Source organism: Myodes glareolus, chromosome 1 (genome assembly GCF_982192425.1).
Source record: "Myodes glareolus chromosome 1, mMyoGla1.1, whole genome shotgun sequence".
NCBI classification, from domain to species: Eukaryota; Metazoa; Chordata; class Mammalia; order Rodentia; family Cricetidae; genus Myodes; species Myodes glareolus.
The window spans coordinates 66,801,069-66,814,760 of NC_142026.1; the positions used below are offsets into that span (position 1 = coordinate 66,801,069).

At 52.6% G+C, this 13,692-nt stretch overlaps 1 protein-coding gene across 1 annotated transcript; it reads left to right on the top strand.

Annotated features, from left to right (window-relative positions):
- Window positions 1-4,885: 4,885 nt before the first annotated feature.
- On the top strand, window positions 4,886-13,259 carry Calm3 (calmodulin 3). The gene is made up of 6 exons (XM_048431667.3): window positions 4,886-5,039; window positions 8,972-9,002; window positions 10,927-11,070; window positions 11,177-11,283; window positions 11,444-11,579; window positions 11,673-13,259. The coding sequence occupies exons 1-6, from the start codon at window positions 5,037-5,039 to the stop codon at window positions 11,699-11,701; spliced, it is 450 nt and encodes a 149-aa protein (XP_048287624.1). The 5' UTR covers window positions 4,886-5,036; the 3' UTR covers window positions 11,702-13,259.
- The last annotated feature ends 433 nt before the right edge of the window (window positions 13,260-13,692 follow it).

Here is a 13,692-nt window from a genome sequence, read left to right on the forward strand (position 1 = left end):
GCAGGCAGACACACAGGCAGAATATTGTATACATAATAAATAAATAAAATAGTTTTAATTTTTTAATTAATAAAAAAGAAACTTCCCTTTGACACAGAGTCTTGCTATATAGCCCCGGTGACCTCAAATTTTCAGACCTCTTGTCTCAAAACCAAAGAAAAGCTAAACATGAGATTACACGCCTTTAATCCCAGCACTCAGGAGGCAGAGGCAGGAGGATCTCTGAGTTCGAGGCCAGCCTGGTCTACAGAGGTAGTTCCAGGACAGCCAAGGCTATACAAAGAAACTGTCTCCAAAATAAAGGGAAGGGGGAGACAAGAAAAAGGAAAAAAGAGAAAAGAAAAGCCAAAACAAACAACAACAACAATAAAAGCTAACACACTCTCTCTTAAAGGTACTGTCCAGAAATTGAACATATAATTTCCACTTGCGTACTTCAGTAGAATTCAATCTAGGAGTCACACCTAATTGGCAGGTCATTTGGGAAATGTTGGTTTTACTCTGATTAGCAATGCAGCTAGTACAAACATCAATTATTCTGGAAAGTGGGAAGGACAGGACATCAGAGAAGAATACGTGCGCTGCTCCTGGGATCCCTCACAGCATCTTCCAAAGACTGGCAGCTCAGAGCAGTGCTCAAATTCAGGCTTAGGGCTGGAACGTGACAGCCTCAGTAGAATGTTTGCCTAGCGTGCAGACAGTCCTGAGTTCAATCTAAGCTTTGATTAAACCAGGCATGGCGGTGCACATCTGTAATCTTAGCACTCATTTAGTAGAGGCAGAAGGGTCAGAAGATCAAGATCATCTTTGATATGCATGAGTTAGAGGCTACTCTGGGATACGTGAGACCTTGTCTCATTTATATATAGTCAGGAGGTGCACACCTTTAACCCCAGCACTCGGAAGGCAGAGGCAGGCAGATCTCTGTGAGTTTGAGGCCAGCCTGGTCTACAGAGCTGTTGTGGGATATTTGTATACTGTGTGAAGGTGTATTGCTGTTATTGGTATAACAAAAAACTGAACGGCAGGAGATATAGGTAGAATTTTCAGGGAGAGAAAGGAAGAAGAGGAGGAATCTAGGCCCACAGGACACACCAGGAGACAGGGAGAGGAAACAGGAAGTGCAGGATGGAAGAGAGGCAATGTCACAAAATAGAACATACATTAATATAAGTGGGCTAATTTAAGTCATAAGAACTCGTTGGAAACAAGTCTAAGCTCTAGGCCGATCTTTCATAACTAATAATAAACCGCCGTGTCATTATTTTGGAGCTGGCTCGTGGGGTAGAAAAAGACCCCTTACGTAGAGCTAGTTCCAGGAGAGCCAAGGCGATGCAAAGAAACCCATCTCAAAGAACAAAACAAAACCTTTTTAAAAAAGATTTATTTATTATGTATACAGTGTTCTGCCCGCACTGGGGGACATTAGATCTCATTATAGATGGTTGTGAGCCACCATGTGGTTTCTGGGATTTGAACTCAGGATCTCTAGAAGAACAGCCAGTGCTCTCTTAACCTCTGAGCTATCTCTCCAGCCAACAAAATCTTTCTATTTTTATTTTATTTATTTATTTATTTATTTGGTTTTTTTCAAGACAGGTTTTCTTTGTAGCTTTGGAGCCTGTCCTGGAACTAGCTCTTGTAGACCAGGCTGGCCTCGAACTCACAAAGATCTGCCTGCCTCTGCCCCCCGAGTGCTGGGATTAAAGGCGTGTGCCACCGCCACCCAGCAACAAAGTCTTTTTAAAAGTGTGTGGTTTGAAGGCAAAAGGAATGGTATATGCTTGCAATCCCAACATTGAAGAAGCTGAAGCAGCAAGACTAGCCTGGACTACATAGCAAGACCCTGTGTGCTGGCTAGTTTGGGCGGTTTTGATTTTTTTTTTTTTTTGCTTTTGCTTTTGTTTGTTTTGTTTTGGTGGTTTGTTGTTGTTGTTTTGGTTTTTCCAGACAGGGTTTCTCTGTGTATCTCCAGATGACCTGGAACTCACTCTGTAGACCAGGCTGGTCTCGAACTCACAGAGATCTGTCTGCCTTTGCCTTCCTGAGTGCTGGGATTAAAGGTGTGTGCCACCACTGCCCAGCTGTGCTGGCTAGTTTTGTGTCAACTTGTCACAAGCTATAATCATCTGAGAGAAGGGAACCTCAATTGAGAAAAATTCCCCCATCAGACTGACCTGTGGGCAAGCATTTGGAATCTTCTTGATTGATGATTGATGTGGGAGGGCTCAACCCAGGTGCCACCCCTGGGCAGGTGGTCCTGAACGATATAAGAAGACAGGCTAGGAGCCAGGCAGTGGTGGTGCGCACCTTTAATGCCAGCACTCGAGAGGCAGAGGCAGGTGGATCTCTGTGAGTTTGAGGCCAGCTTGGTCTACAGGGTGAGTTCCAGGACATCCAGCCAGGACTGTAAAGCAGAGAAACTTTGTCTCGAAAAACAAAAACAAAAAAGGAGGGGCGCAGGCTGGAAAGCCATAAGGAGCAAGCCAGGACACGGGATTCCTCCATGGCCTCTCCTTCAGTTCCTGCCTTGAGCTGTGGCTTTGACTTCCCTTAAAGAAGGACTGCACGCTAAATAAACCCTTTCCTCCTCCAGCTGCTTTTGGACGTGGCCTCTACTACAGCAATAGAAACCAAACCCGATTCAGAAAGATGTGGGGACATTTTATTGGTTGTGAACCTAGCTTTTAACGACTGGGTCATCTCTTCAGCCCGGAGAGCACAGTTTAACGTCATATCTCAGCGGTTCTCAACCTTCTTAATGCTGCGTCCCTTTAATACAGTTCCTCACGTTGTGGTGGCCCACCTAACCATAAAATTATTTTTGTAACTATTTCATAACGGTAATTTTGCTACTGTTATGAATCGTATGTAAATATCTGATATGCAACCCCCAAGGGGTTGCGACTCACATGCTGAGATACACTGTCATGTGTAGTCATTCTTGCGGTAGAGGCTGCGGTTTAAGCCCAAAATCCTTCCTCCTCTCTGCCTCTGCTCTATGTCAGTTTATTCCCTTCTGCTCTAGACACGTTTTCTTTCCTGAGATGAGAGCAGATTTGGGAGATGGCCACAGACAGCATCTACAGAAAGAATAAATTTTCCCATGGCCTCCCCCTACCTCAAAAGAAAGTTTTCTGATCCCAGAAGTTCCAGAGTCAGAAATCCAGGGCAGGTTTCTCATTGGTTTAGCCTACATCCTATTCTGGATGGGGCGTCATGACTGGATTAACAGGTCTGTCTCTCAGCCAATCACAGTGGCGAGAAGCTGATGGACAAGAAAGAGTCAACTCTGGCCGGGCAATGTGGTGTACACCTTTTCTCCCAGCACTCGGGAGGCCAGCCTGGACTGCAGAGTGAGTTTCAGAACAGCTACGACTACACAGAGAAACGCTGTCTCGAAAAGGAGGAGGAGGAGGGGAAGGAGGAGAGAAAAAGAATGAATGAATGAGAAGGAGGAGGAGGAGAGAGAATTAATGAATAAGGAGCAGGAGGAGGATAGAGAATTAATGAGGGGGAGGAGAGAGAGAATGAATGAATGTCACCTCCTATTATTCTTTTGTTGTTGTTTGTGAGACAGGGTTTCTCTGTAGTTTTTCTTTGGGGCCTGTCCTAGAACTAGCTCTTGGAGAGCACGCTGCCCTCGAACTCACAAAGATCCGCCTGCCTCTGCCTCCCGAGTGCTGGGATTAAAGGCGTGCACCATCATCGCCAGTCGCCACCTCCTATTCTAAATGGGGGAACTGTATAGTAGTTAGTATGCAGTACCATATACTGTGCTATGCAGTACAGTAGTCTCTGCTACCCTTATATCAGTTCTTTTTCTTTCCGTGTCTTGAACCCTAGAATAAGGAGTCACATTGTCTAAAGGACCAGAAAGGGATTGAGAGGTGTGGTGGCCCCAGCCCACTCAAGCACCAAATCTCTGCATACTGCAGTGCCCAATGTTTTTAAATGAATGAATGAAAAGGTTTGCATCTAGAGACTGTCCTGGGTACAGATCCTGAGAGAATCAAGAGTCAAGTGGAGATTCCTACATATTGCTCTAGTGCACCTTTTAAATTCCCATTTGTTTGTTTACATTTATACAGCGCGTAAATGGAGGTCAAGGGACTATTTGTGGGAGTCTGTTTCCCCTTCTGCACGTGAGTCCTCGGAATCGAACTCATATCATCGCACTTGACGGCAAGTGCTTTCACCCGCTGAGTCATCCCAGCATACTGTACCGGCAGAGGATGGAACCTTCAGGAGACGGACGGAACCTAGAAGACCCGGCCACTGTGAAGAGCCGGGCCAGGCAAGGCTCCCAGACCGCAAGGTTTTGGATTAAACCATCTTGTATCTGCTCAAAGGGAGAAAGAAGAAAGTCCTTCTGCGTCTTTCTCCAGCCTTTTTGCTACTTCCAAGCCTCAGAGACAATGTATTTGCGTCTGCAACACCGACACTCTTTCCGTCTTCGCCTCTTTATGCCGCGCGGCCCCACAGAGCCACACAGCTCGTGCAGTCCACCCCCTCGACACCGTTCAGTGGCTCGTCCCGGTTTGACGCATTGCAGGGAAGGCCGGACCAATCGGAGTTGCGTTCTCATTTCCGCCACGAGGCGGGTCCAATAGCTGCGTGGCTCACAGAGGGACGCGTCACTCTCCGCCACCCGGTGCCCCTCCGCCAAAGAGGAAAGCTGAGCGGATACGAAAGGCTGAGAGCGCGGAGACCAAAAGTAGTCCTCGTGGTGGGGAGCGCGCGTGCGCGTGCCCGGCGGCCAATTCCCGGGGCGAAGAGCGCGGTCCTGGCGCGGAGGAATCCAGAGAAAGCCGCAGTGCAGCGGGAGCGCGCGGGCCGGGTGGGGCGGGGCCGGGCGAGGCGGGGCGCGCGAGGCTGCCGTTGAGGGACCGTTGGGGCGGGCGGCGGCGGCGGCGGCGCGCGCTGCGGGCAAAGAGTGTGGAGGCGCGGACGCGCGGCGGAGCTCGAGCTGCTGCAGCTGCTGCCGCCGCCAGAGTAACCTCGATCCCCGAGCTCCGGACACCCGGTGCCTCGCCATGGTGAGTGAGGCGGCCGATGTCGGGAGGGGACCCCCCGAGATGGCGAGCGAACCGTAGGAGACAGAGACCGGGCCCCTTGGGATCTCCCAGGCGGCCCTTGGGACTTCTACTTTATCATCAGGTTGAATTGGTGGGACCCCCAAACAGATAATCTGAGACTTCAAATAGGGGAACACTGGACACCACCACCACCACCACCCCCCGCGCGCGCGCGCAAGGAGCATTCCGATCCATCACGGGACGATTGATCTCAGAAGCACATCCTTACCCCCCGACCAAGGAAGGAGAAAATAGAAAACGCCAGTGATGAAGGCGTTAGTTTCTGTCAGAATGCAGGAGACTGTTCCTGGAGGGGTGGCCGTGGGTAGCTCAGCCTGAGTGGGAGAGGGGGACCCGGTCGGCTCCTAGGGGCTATTCTGCAGAGGAGAGAATAGATGGAGATGGGATCCGGGATCACTTCTGCATACTAGACCCCGGTGGGGGAGGGGTGTCCAAGGACAAGCATTGCCGAGGAGGTGGGTCAGGTGCAGGCTGAGGTAAGGAGGAGCCAAGGTGGGTGGCCGCAGAGGCTAGAAGATGCTCTTGGAGCTTGCGGGAACCCACAGTGGGACTGAGAAGGATTGGGGTCTTAGAGATGTTTTAAAGGAGTAGGGTAGTGGGGGAACCAGGGAGCCTTGTGGAGAACTTGGTGGAGGGTAGGTAGAAAGGATTCTGAGGTTAAGGTTGTTGCACTACGAAGAGGGATTGAAGGGAGGGTTGATGAGGCGTGTTTTGTTTGGGTCGGTGAAAAACGGGGTTTCCAAGGTGAGGGATGGGGGAGGACTTGCGTTTGGGTGGTGGGGGTGAGACTGGGCAGGCTTCTAGAGGAATGGTGGAGGAGACAATGAATGGTAACTGAGGTAGGCCTAGGTTTAGAGGCGGCTGTCTCCAGGGAAAGGTCCCACACAAAAACTGATGAAGAGCCTGGGTTGGTAGTGGGCTCCTGCAGAGGATCTGAAGGAATGGCTGCGAGGTCCCCTTTCCCTGGGAAGAATGGGGCTAGGCCAGGCTGAAGGCACCATAGCAGCGGCAGCGGGAGCGGGTGGGCGGAGTTGTTCAGGTCCCTATTGCGCACTGAAACTGCATGAAATGGGAGTGGGGTCAAAGTTTGGGGTTCACCAGATAAACTGTCTTGCTTAAGCCAGGAAGCCTGGCCCCCCTCGTCGCTTCTAAGCCAGAACTGCCTTTTTCCTCCAGCTCCATGCACCTGCTTCTCCTCACTGTGCCAAATGACAGTGCAATACAGTACAGTGTGGTGTCAGTGACAGACGCCTAGTCCCATCCTCTCAGGGTGGGGGCTGCAGTGCTTCTCCAGAGAAGACCTTCAAGGGACCCTCTCATTGGCTTGAGGGCCACTTGTTCTTTAAAGGCCTCTTGCCCAGCTCCCCACAGCTAGAGCTTCTAGAGGCAAAACAGCAGACTACTTCTCCCCTGGTCCTGCCACCCACAACATCCCCAGCCCCCCAGGCTCAGCCTGGGAACCGTGTGCACCACCCTCCCTGGCAAAGCTGGGGAGGACAGGCAGCCGCCACCATGTATCAGATCTCATACTGCTGACACAGACCTGAGGGCTCCTCTTGCCGCCACCCCCATTTCCCCCCCCCCAGCAGAACCTTGCTAAAGGGGCCCTGCAGCTTGGGCAACTGCCAGCAACCCCCACTCCCCACCTCCAAAGGAGGGTCCCAGCTTTGGCCCTGACCAGTTTTTCTCTTTCTGTTTGTAATCAGCAGGATATTGGAGGGAAGAATCCCTGGTAACTGGCCTTGGACTTTGGCCTGAGCTCTGTGGCTCCTCCTTGGCCGGAGTGAGGGGCCCTGGTCTTGGTTTCTGAGCTCATTTAACACTGCTTTTCTGGCACCCGCTGGGGACTGGGACAAGACAGAGAAATAATCCCCTCTTCCCTCCCTACCTCAAGTTGCTTTTTCTTATCCAGCCTCTCTCTGGATGAAGGTTCGGGAAACGGGAGACATGCAGGGTTATTCTAACTGGTGAAAGCTAATGATCTAGACTGGGAAGGGCCTCCAGCAATAGTCAGCCTTCTTCTTGGGCCATTTGTTTTCCAGGCCAACAGCCCTGCCTGAATATCTTGTGGCCTTCCCTTGATGGAGCAGGGGGAAAGGACTCCCGGATGTCAGGGAGAGTGTCTGACAGGCCCTCCACAGAGCCAGAGCCACGCCTATTTGCAGCAACCGTGACAGTGCCTCTGCAGCTTCCAGCCCTTTGGGGAGAAATAGCACATAGCAGCCTCCAGGGCCGGGCATCCTTGGCTCTTCTGCAACCTGCTTTGGCCTCTTTGCCCCCATTTCCCCTTTAGTGTCACCAAAAAGGAGAGAGAGCAGGGCTTCTTACAGACAGCACTGTGTGATGGGAAGGTCCTCAAGTGGGCTGGCTTTTCCCATACTAGGCCCATGGAAGAGAATAAAAAGCAGATGGGCTCCATAGCTGTCCTCCCCGCTGCTCCTCTCTGCTTCCTCCTCCCCTCCCCCAGCACAGGCTGGCCTCGGTAACCAGAAGCCCATTCTCTTCTCACTTTCTGGGAGCAGCCAGCAGCAGTGTCCTCAGGTGTCAGAACCAAGGGGTAGGTCTGGGCGCCTTCTCCCACACTTGAGCTCAGGAGGGCAGTTAGAACAAAGGCTCCTCGGCCCAGGCCACCAGGTCAGGGTTAGAAAGCCCACCACTTTTTTTGATAGCCATGCAAGGACTATCCATTTTGCCTTTGCTATCTCTACTCCCCATTCTCACGCCCCACACAGGCATCTCCCCCCTGTTCCCATCACTTTGACTCCTCTGATACTTTATGTTTGGGGCTTGGTCTCGGGTTCTCTTCCTCCAGATTAAACAGTATCCTCCAATGTGCATCATTATGAATATGGAGTGGGGTGGGCTAGTGTTTGTGGCCTCGGCTAGAAGCTCCAGAACCTTAGTAGAATGATACGCATGCCTGCCGTAGTCACGTCCAGGCTGGGACCCTGCTGTGGCCTTTATACTCCTTGCCCTCTTGGAAAAAGGAAAGGAAGCATCATGAACTACAGTGGCCCAGGGATGGTAGAGAGTCTTTGGCGGGATTCTCACAGCAAAAAATAAAACCAGCCTTATAACTGTTCGAAGTTGTGATCCAACCCCCATTCACTCCTCCCTCTAGGACCTCTGCACCGCAAATAACCAGGACTGTAGTGAAGGAAGAGTTGAGCACTTTACCTCCTCCATACAATCCTAGGTGCAGCAGGGGCTGTAGCTTGGACTGGAAAGGGTTAAAAACTGCAGTGCTGAATTGGAAAGGCTGAAGCCCAAGCAGACTTCTGTCCTTTGCCACCATGACTGCCTGCTGCAGTCACTTCCTGTCGCTTGCCCCTCTTACCCAAAAGTAACAGAACAGAATGGTGCCCTATTCCTACCTTGCAGGTGGGTGAGTGGCTAGAGCATCCTCTCCCCTGACCAGGGTTCTTTCAGGCCCTGAAGCAACCTGGAGACACCAGTTAAAAGAAGTGTTGCCACTCACAGCCTAGTATCTCCAAATGAGAAGCTAGCAAAGATAGCCCCAGGCAGCTTCCCTCCACCCTACCCAAGGACTGGCCTGTTTTGCTTTGGAGCCTTCTAGAGCACGTGATGAGGCCTCTAGGGCAGCTGCTTCTTGCTTAGCACTGCTTGCTCTGTGTCCAGGTTGGTGTTGGAACAGCCCTGCTCCCCGGGCTGGGTGCTTCCTCAGCCCGCCTGTGGTTGCAGCCACCCTAGCACCTGACTGTCCTAGGCCCTGACTCTGGCACGCGCTTCCCTCACCCAGCAGGTGCACCTTATGAAAGTGGCCTCAGCAGAGGGGTCTGGGCAGGGGCAGGAAGCCACATCCCAGGTGGGTGGCTTAGCCCTGTGACTTATTCTCCTTCCTCCTTTTCCAGGCTGACCAGCTGACTGAAGAACAGATTGCAGGTGAGTGCCACTGTCTGGAGCCGGATCTTAGCTAGCCCCGATCTGATGACGTGTGTCCAGGCCTGCAGCTAGAATGCTGGTGAATGTGCAGAAAAGCTTAGCGGGCATTGCCACACCTTCCCCTCAGCCCTAGGCCGGGCTGCAAGGGCTGTCAGTCTCCTGACACAGCTCACTAAGGCCTTGAAATGAAGCTCTCCTGCAGTCCTGCCCAGCTGGCCCTCCCAGTTCTGGCCAACCAGACTAAGGAGGTGTACCCCTACCTCCCTTGCTATTGGCTGGCCACTCCCACCTCTACTCGCTCACTTGCTTCCTTTTTCCTCTTCCTACCCTGTCTCTGATAGAGCTTAGCTTCCCTGACTCCACCTCAAGCAGGGCACTCCTTTCTCTCCATCACTCCTGCCTGTGTGGTACAAGCCTGTCTGATGGGCCACAGATGTTCTGTTTGATTTTTTTCCCTGTTACTGCCTGGCACCAGGAATCAGTTCCTAGAGCACAGGACTTGGTTGTGTTAGTTGCTGCCTTGTCCTCAATGCCTGGAGCATAGTGGGCACCCCATAAATTCTTCCTGCATAAACAGCAATCTTGTGCCTCACATAAGCTAAACAAATCCCCCTAGACCCCTGTGGCTTTATTTTTGTGGCTCTGCCCCCAACCCAAGCCCCCAGGAAGACCAGCTGCAGACTGATGGAACCAGTAGACTAGGTTTCCGTGTTTCTGCCCCTCCCCCTTCCACAGCCTGAGGCATTCCTGGGATATCTCCTAACCACAGGTCGCTACATAACTGACCAGAGGCCAAAGTAAGAGAAGAGAAGGTCTCTGCCCCCAGCTTTGCTGCTCCATCTGTCAGGAAAGGACCTGTTTTCTCAGGGTCGCACTTTGGCCCTGGGCAGCTAGAGACCCACCAAGGAAAGCTGAAAGATTAGAATTGTTTATTGGTCGTGAGCTCATGGGTCATATGACCAGCTCTCGACTGCCTAACACACCACCACCACCCCCAGCTGCCAGGCCTCAGCATGGAGAGATGACAGCATCCCCAAGGAGACTTGAGCTATTTCCCCAAGCCCAGAAGCTCAGGTCTCAACTGCCCAGCAGTGTGTGTCCCTCCCACCCCACCTGCCATCCCCAGTCTGGCCCTCCTTTAACACAAACACTTCACTTTTCACCCTGAGCCCATTAGAAAAATGTCCACCACCCCCACCCCCAGCCCACACCCATTTGAGAACAGGCTGCCAGGCATCTGTTCTCAGAGGGTTTGGGGGTGGGGAGCTCTGGGTGCCAAAGTGGGCCCAGTGGGAGGGCAGGAGCCACATGCTTCTCTTCCCTTCTCCTGATGCGGCCCCAGCTGTGGCCTTCCCACTCAGCACCACACACTCCTGGTCCTCCTGACTTGGCAGGCATCCCCCTTTGCCTCCCAGCCCCTCAGCCCCACATACTGCCCATCAACCAAGCCCTGCTGCGGACCGCCCCACACATCACCGCCCCCACAGGCTTGACGCCTCCTCTGGAAGCTGGTAGCACCCACGGCGACTGAGGACTGGGCTGGCAGTGTACAACAGAAGGAATTTGATGTCACATTTCCTTTTGAGGTTGGCACAAAGCCTCTGCAGTCTCCCCTTCCCCTCCTGCCAGTTGACCTTGGCTAGTGAACTTCAGATGGAGAATTGTCTTGCCTCTTAGCCGCTCCATCACTTTGGTCCAGTGCATCACTTGAGAGAGAGACCAAGCCAGGGACCACAAAGAAATGGAGAACTATGAGAGGGAAGCTGTCAGGCCAGATCACTTGGCTTGATGGGCTGAGGAGGAAAGAGTGAAAGAAGGCAGGGGTACACTGAAGGGGGGGCTGACCCCTGTGTCTTTCTCCTCCACCTGAAAATAGGTGACTACTGTAACACTTGGCTGCTGGCACATTTCTTTCTTTCCCCAGAATTCAAGGAAGCCTTCTCCCTCTTTGACAAGGATGGAGATGGCACCATTACCACCAAGGAGCTGGGGACTGTGATGAGATCGCTGGGGCAGAACCCAACTGAGGCTGAACTGCAGGACATGATCAATGAGGTGGACGCTGATGGTGAGCTCCTAAGAGTATGCTCACCCACTCTGCTCACTTGTGACCTCGGGGGACTGTTGCCTCTCCTACAGGGCTCTCGGTCACACCCACCTCTCTGCACTTCCAGGCAATGGGACCATTGACTTCCCAGAGTTCCTGACCATGATGGCCAGAAAGATGAAGGATACAGACAGTGAGGAGGAGATCCGAGAGGCCTTCCGTGTCTTTGACAAGGTAAGCAGTCAGTCCCTATGACAGATGCCTAAACAGTAAAGCCAGAGTCCCCTCTGCACTTCCAGAACCCCTTCACCCAGTATGCGGGGGAGGCCACTACAACTCTCCAAGCAGGGGAAGCTGCGTGACAAGTCTTTGTCACTTTGTCCCCAAACACCAGGATGGGAATGGCTATATCAGTGCCGCCGAGCTGCGTCATGTCATGACGAACCTGGGGGAAAAGCTGACGGATGAGGAAGTGGATGAGATGATCCGAGAGGCTGACATTGATGGAGATGGCCAGGTCAATTATGAAGGTGAGTTGTGTTGTGCAGCTCCTCCATGCCCTGGAGCTGGGAGGCTCACAGGGGTTTAGCTTGTGGTGGACTCAACTCCACATCTCTTGGCAGAGTTTGTACAGATGATGACTGCGAAGTGAAGGCCCGGGCAGCTGGCCATGCCCGTTCTCCTGATCTCTTCTCGCGCTCTCCTCTCTTCAACACTCCCCTGCGTACCCGGTTCTAGCAAACACCAATTGATTGACTGAGAATCTGATAAAGCAACAAAAGATTTGTCCCAAGCTGCATGACTGCTCTTTCCCGTCCTCCTGACTGTCCCTCCATGCCCCTCATCGCTTCCTTTGGCCTCCCCACTTCCGTTCCCATTTTCCAGGCCTGATGCATTCATAAGGTGAACCCCATTGCCCTGGGGAGCCTCTGCCCTCCTCCTCCAGCCTAGATGGCTCTCCTCCGTTTTTGGTTTGTTTCCTTCTGTTTGCCCTTCTTTGGGTGCTGGGGTGACCACCAGTCCTGTCCCTGCCCAGTGGGGAGGGGAGCCAGGCTTTTGCCAAGTGGAGGAGCATGTCCTCTGCCACTGTTGCATGCACCCCAGCCCTGTGATTCTATGTGCAAACCCAGCAGCCTGTGGGGCGGGGTGCCAAGAGGGGGGTTGTTCCAGGATTGAGAGAGTCGAGGAAGTGTGGCAGTGACAGGATGTGACCCAGGGTGGGGGGGTGGGGGGTGGGAGGGTTGGGAAGGAGCAGGAAGGTCTTGGAAGCTAACATGCTTTCACTACTAGAGGGGGACGGACAGAGAGGACAGCACTCGGGTCTGTTCTGAAACCATCTGGCTGGCTTTCTGAGGTCAAGCTGGGTGGGGGACTGTCATTGGCCATGCTGCCGATCACACTTGCCCTCATCCCTCCAGCGATCTCACGCTGTTCTGTAAATACCTGGTGCTAACATCCCATGCCGCTCCCCCGTGGCGCCCCCAGCCACCTGCCCAGTTCAGGGCTGGTCCAAGAATGATGTGGGGGATGGTCGCTGTGTAATGTGCTGGTGATCTTTTTTTCTTCTTTCCCTTTATGCCCCTTAAAACTTTGATTTTTGTCCCTAACATGCCGGGCCAACTAAAGGAAGGGTGGGGAGAGGGGAGATGAGCCCCACCACGCTCACAAGAACCAACCTGCAATAAACATTTCTGTGGGCCACCGCGCAGAGCACGCAGCGGGCACCTCCTGCCCCTCCGTGGTGACTTGGCATTGCTTTCTGCCCGCCTCTGCCCTCCTCGCCCTGCCTGCCCCACTCCCCAGCGGAGAGCATGATCCGCGCCCTTGCTTCTGACTCTAGCCTCTGGGACATATGTCAGTCAACGTGGGCAGTTCAGTCTGGGTTCGTTTCCTTTCTCTGTTCTCATCTGGCCCCCCAGGGCGATCACGTTGCTTTTGCTGGGACCTGCCCAGCTTTGAGACTCCTTTCCACCCCTTGGCACCAGCCTTGAGGGAGGGAGGTACAGGGCATATCGGGAGACCCAGCCAAGAGCTGAGGGTAAGGGCAGGTAGGCGTGAGGCTGTGGACTTTGCGGAATGTTTCGGGTTGTGATTTTTTTTTGTTTGTTTTTTATTTTTGTTTTTGTTTTTAAACCGGGCAATATTGTGTTCAGTTCAAGCTGTGAAGAAAAATATATATCAATGTTTTCCAATAAAATACAGTGACTACCTGTCTGGACTCTTCCATCTGCCCTCAGTCTTCCTCTATGGACAGGTCACCAAGGATAGGTACTACCCTGGCCCAGAAGTCTGGGTCTGTCTGTGTGAGGACTTCAGAGATAGGCCCACCATTAGGAGAGCTCCCAGAGGCACCTGACCCAACATGAAGAAAGGATACTACAGCCAAAGGGAACTATGGAAACCTTGTGACTGGGAAACAGATTGTGAGGGGCCAAAGACTGGTTGGAACAGAGGGTGACAGGTTCTTCATGGGTGAGCCTCACTGGTAGCCTCCCAACTATGACACCCAGTTAACCACTGACAGCATGTGTAATAGCAGGAGTGCCCCAGAGGGTCTTGAGCAGTTGTGACTTATCCCTAGGGCCGTGTTCAGGGCCAGCCTGGGCTTCAGAGAGACCTAGTGTCATTTTAAAAAAACAAAAA

Bases quoted from the DNA above. Each gene is read 5' to 3' on its own strand.
- Calm3 (XM_048431667.3), top strand. The intron at 9,003-10,926 runs GTGAGTGCCACT...TTCTTTCCCCAG, and splicing joins GACTGAAGAACAGATTGCAG to AATTCAAGGAAGCCTTCTCC. The intron at 11,284-11,443 runs GTAAGCAGTCAG...CCCAAACACCAG, and splicing joins CCTTCCGTGTCTTTGACAAG to GATGGGAATGGCTATATCAG.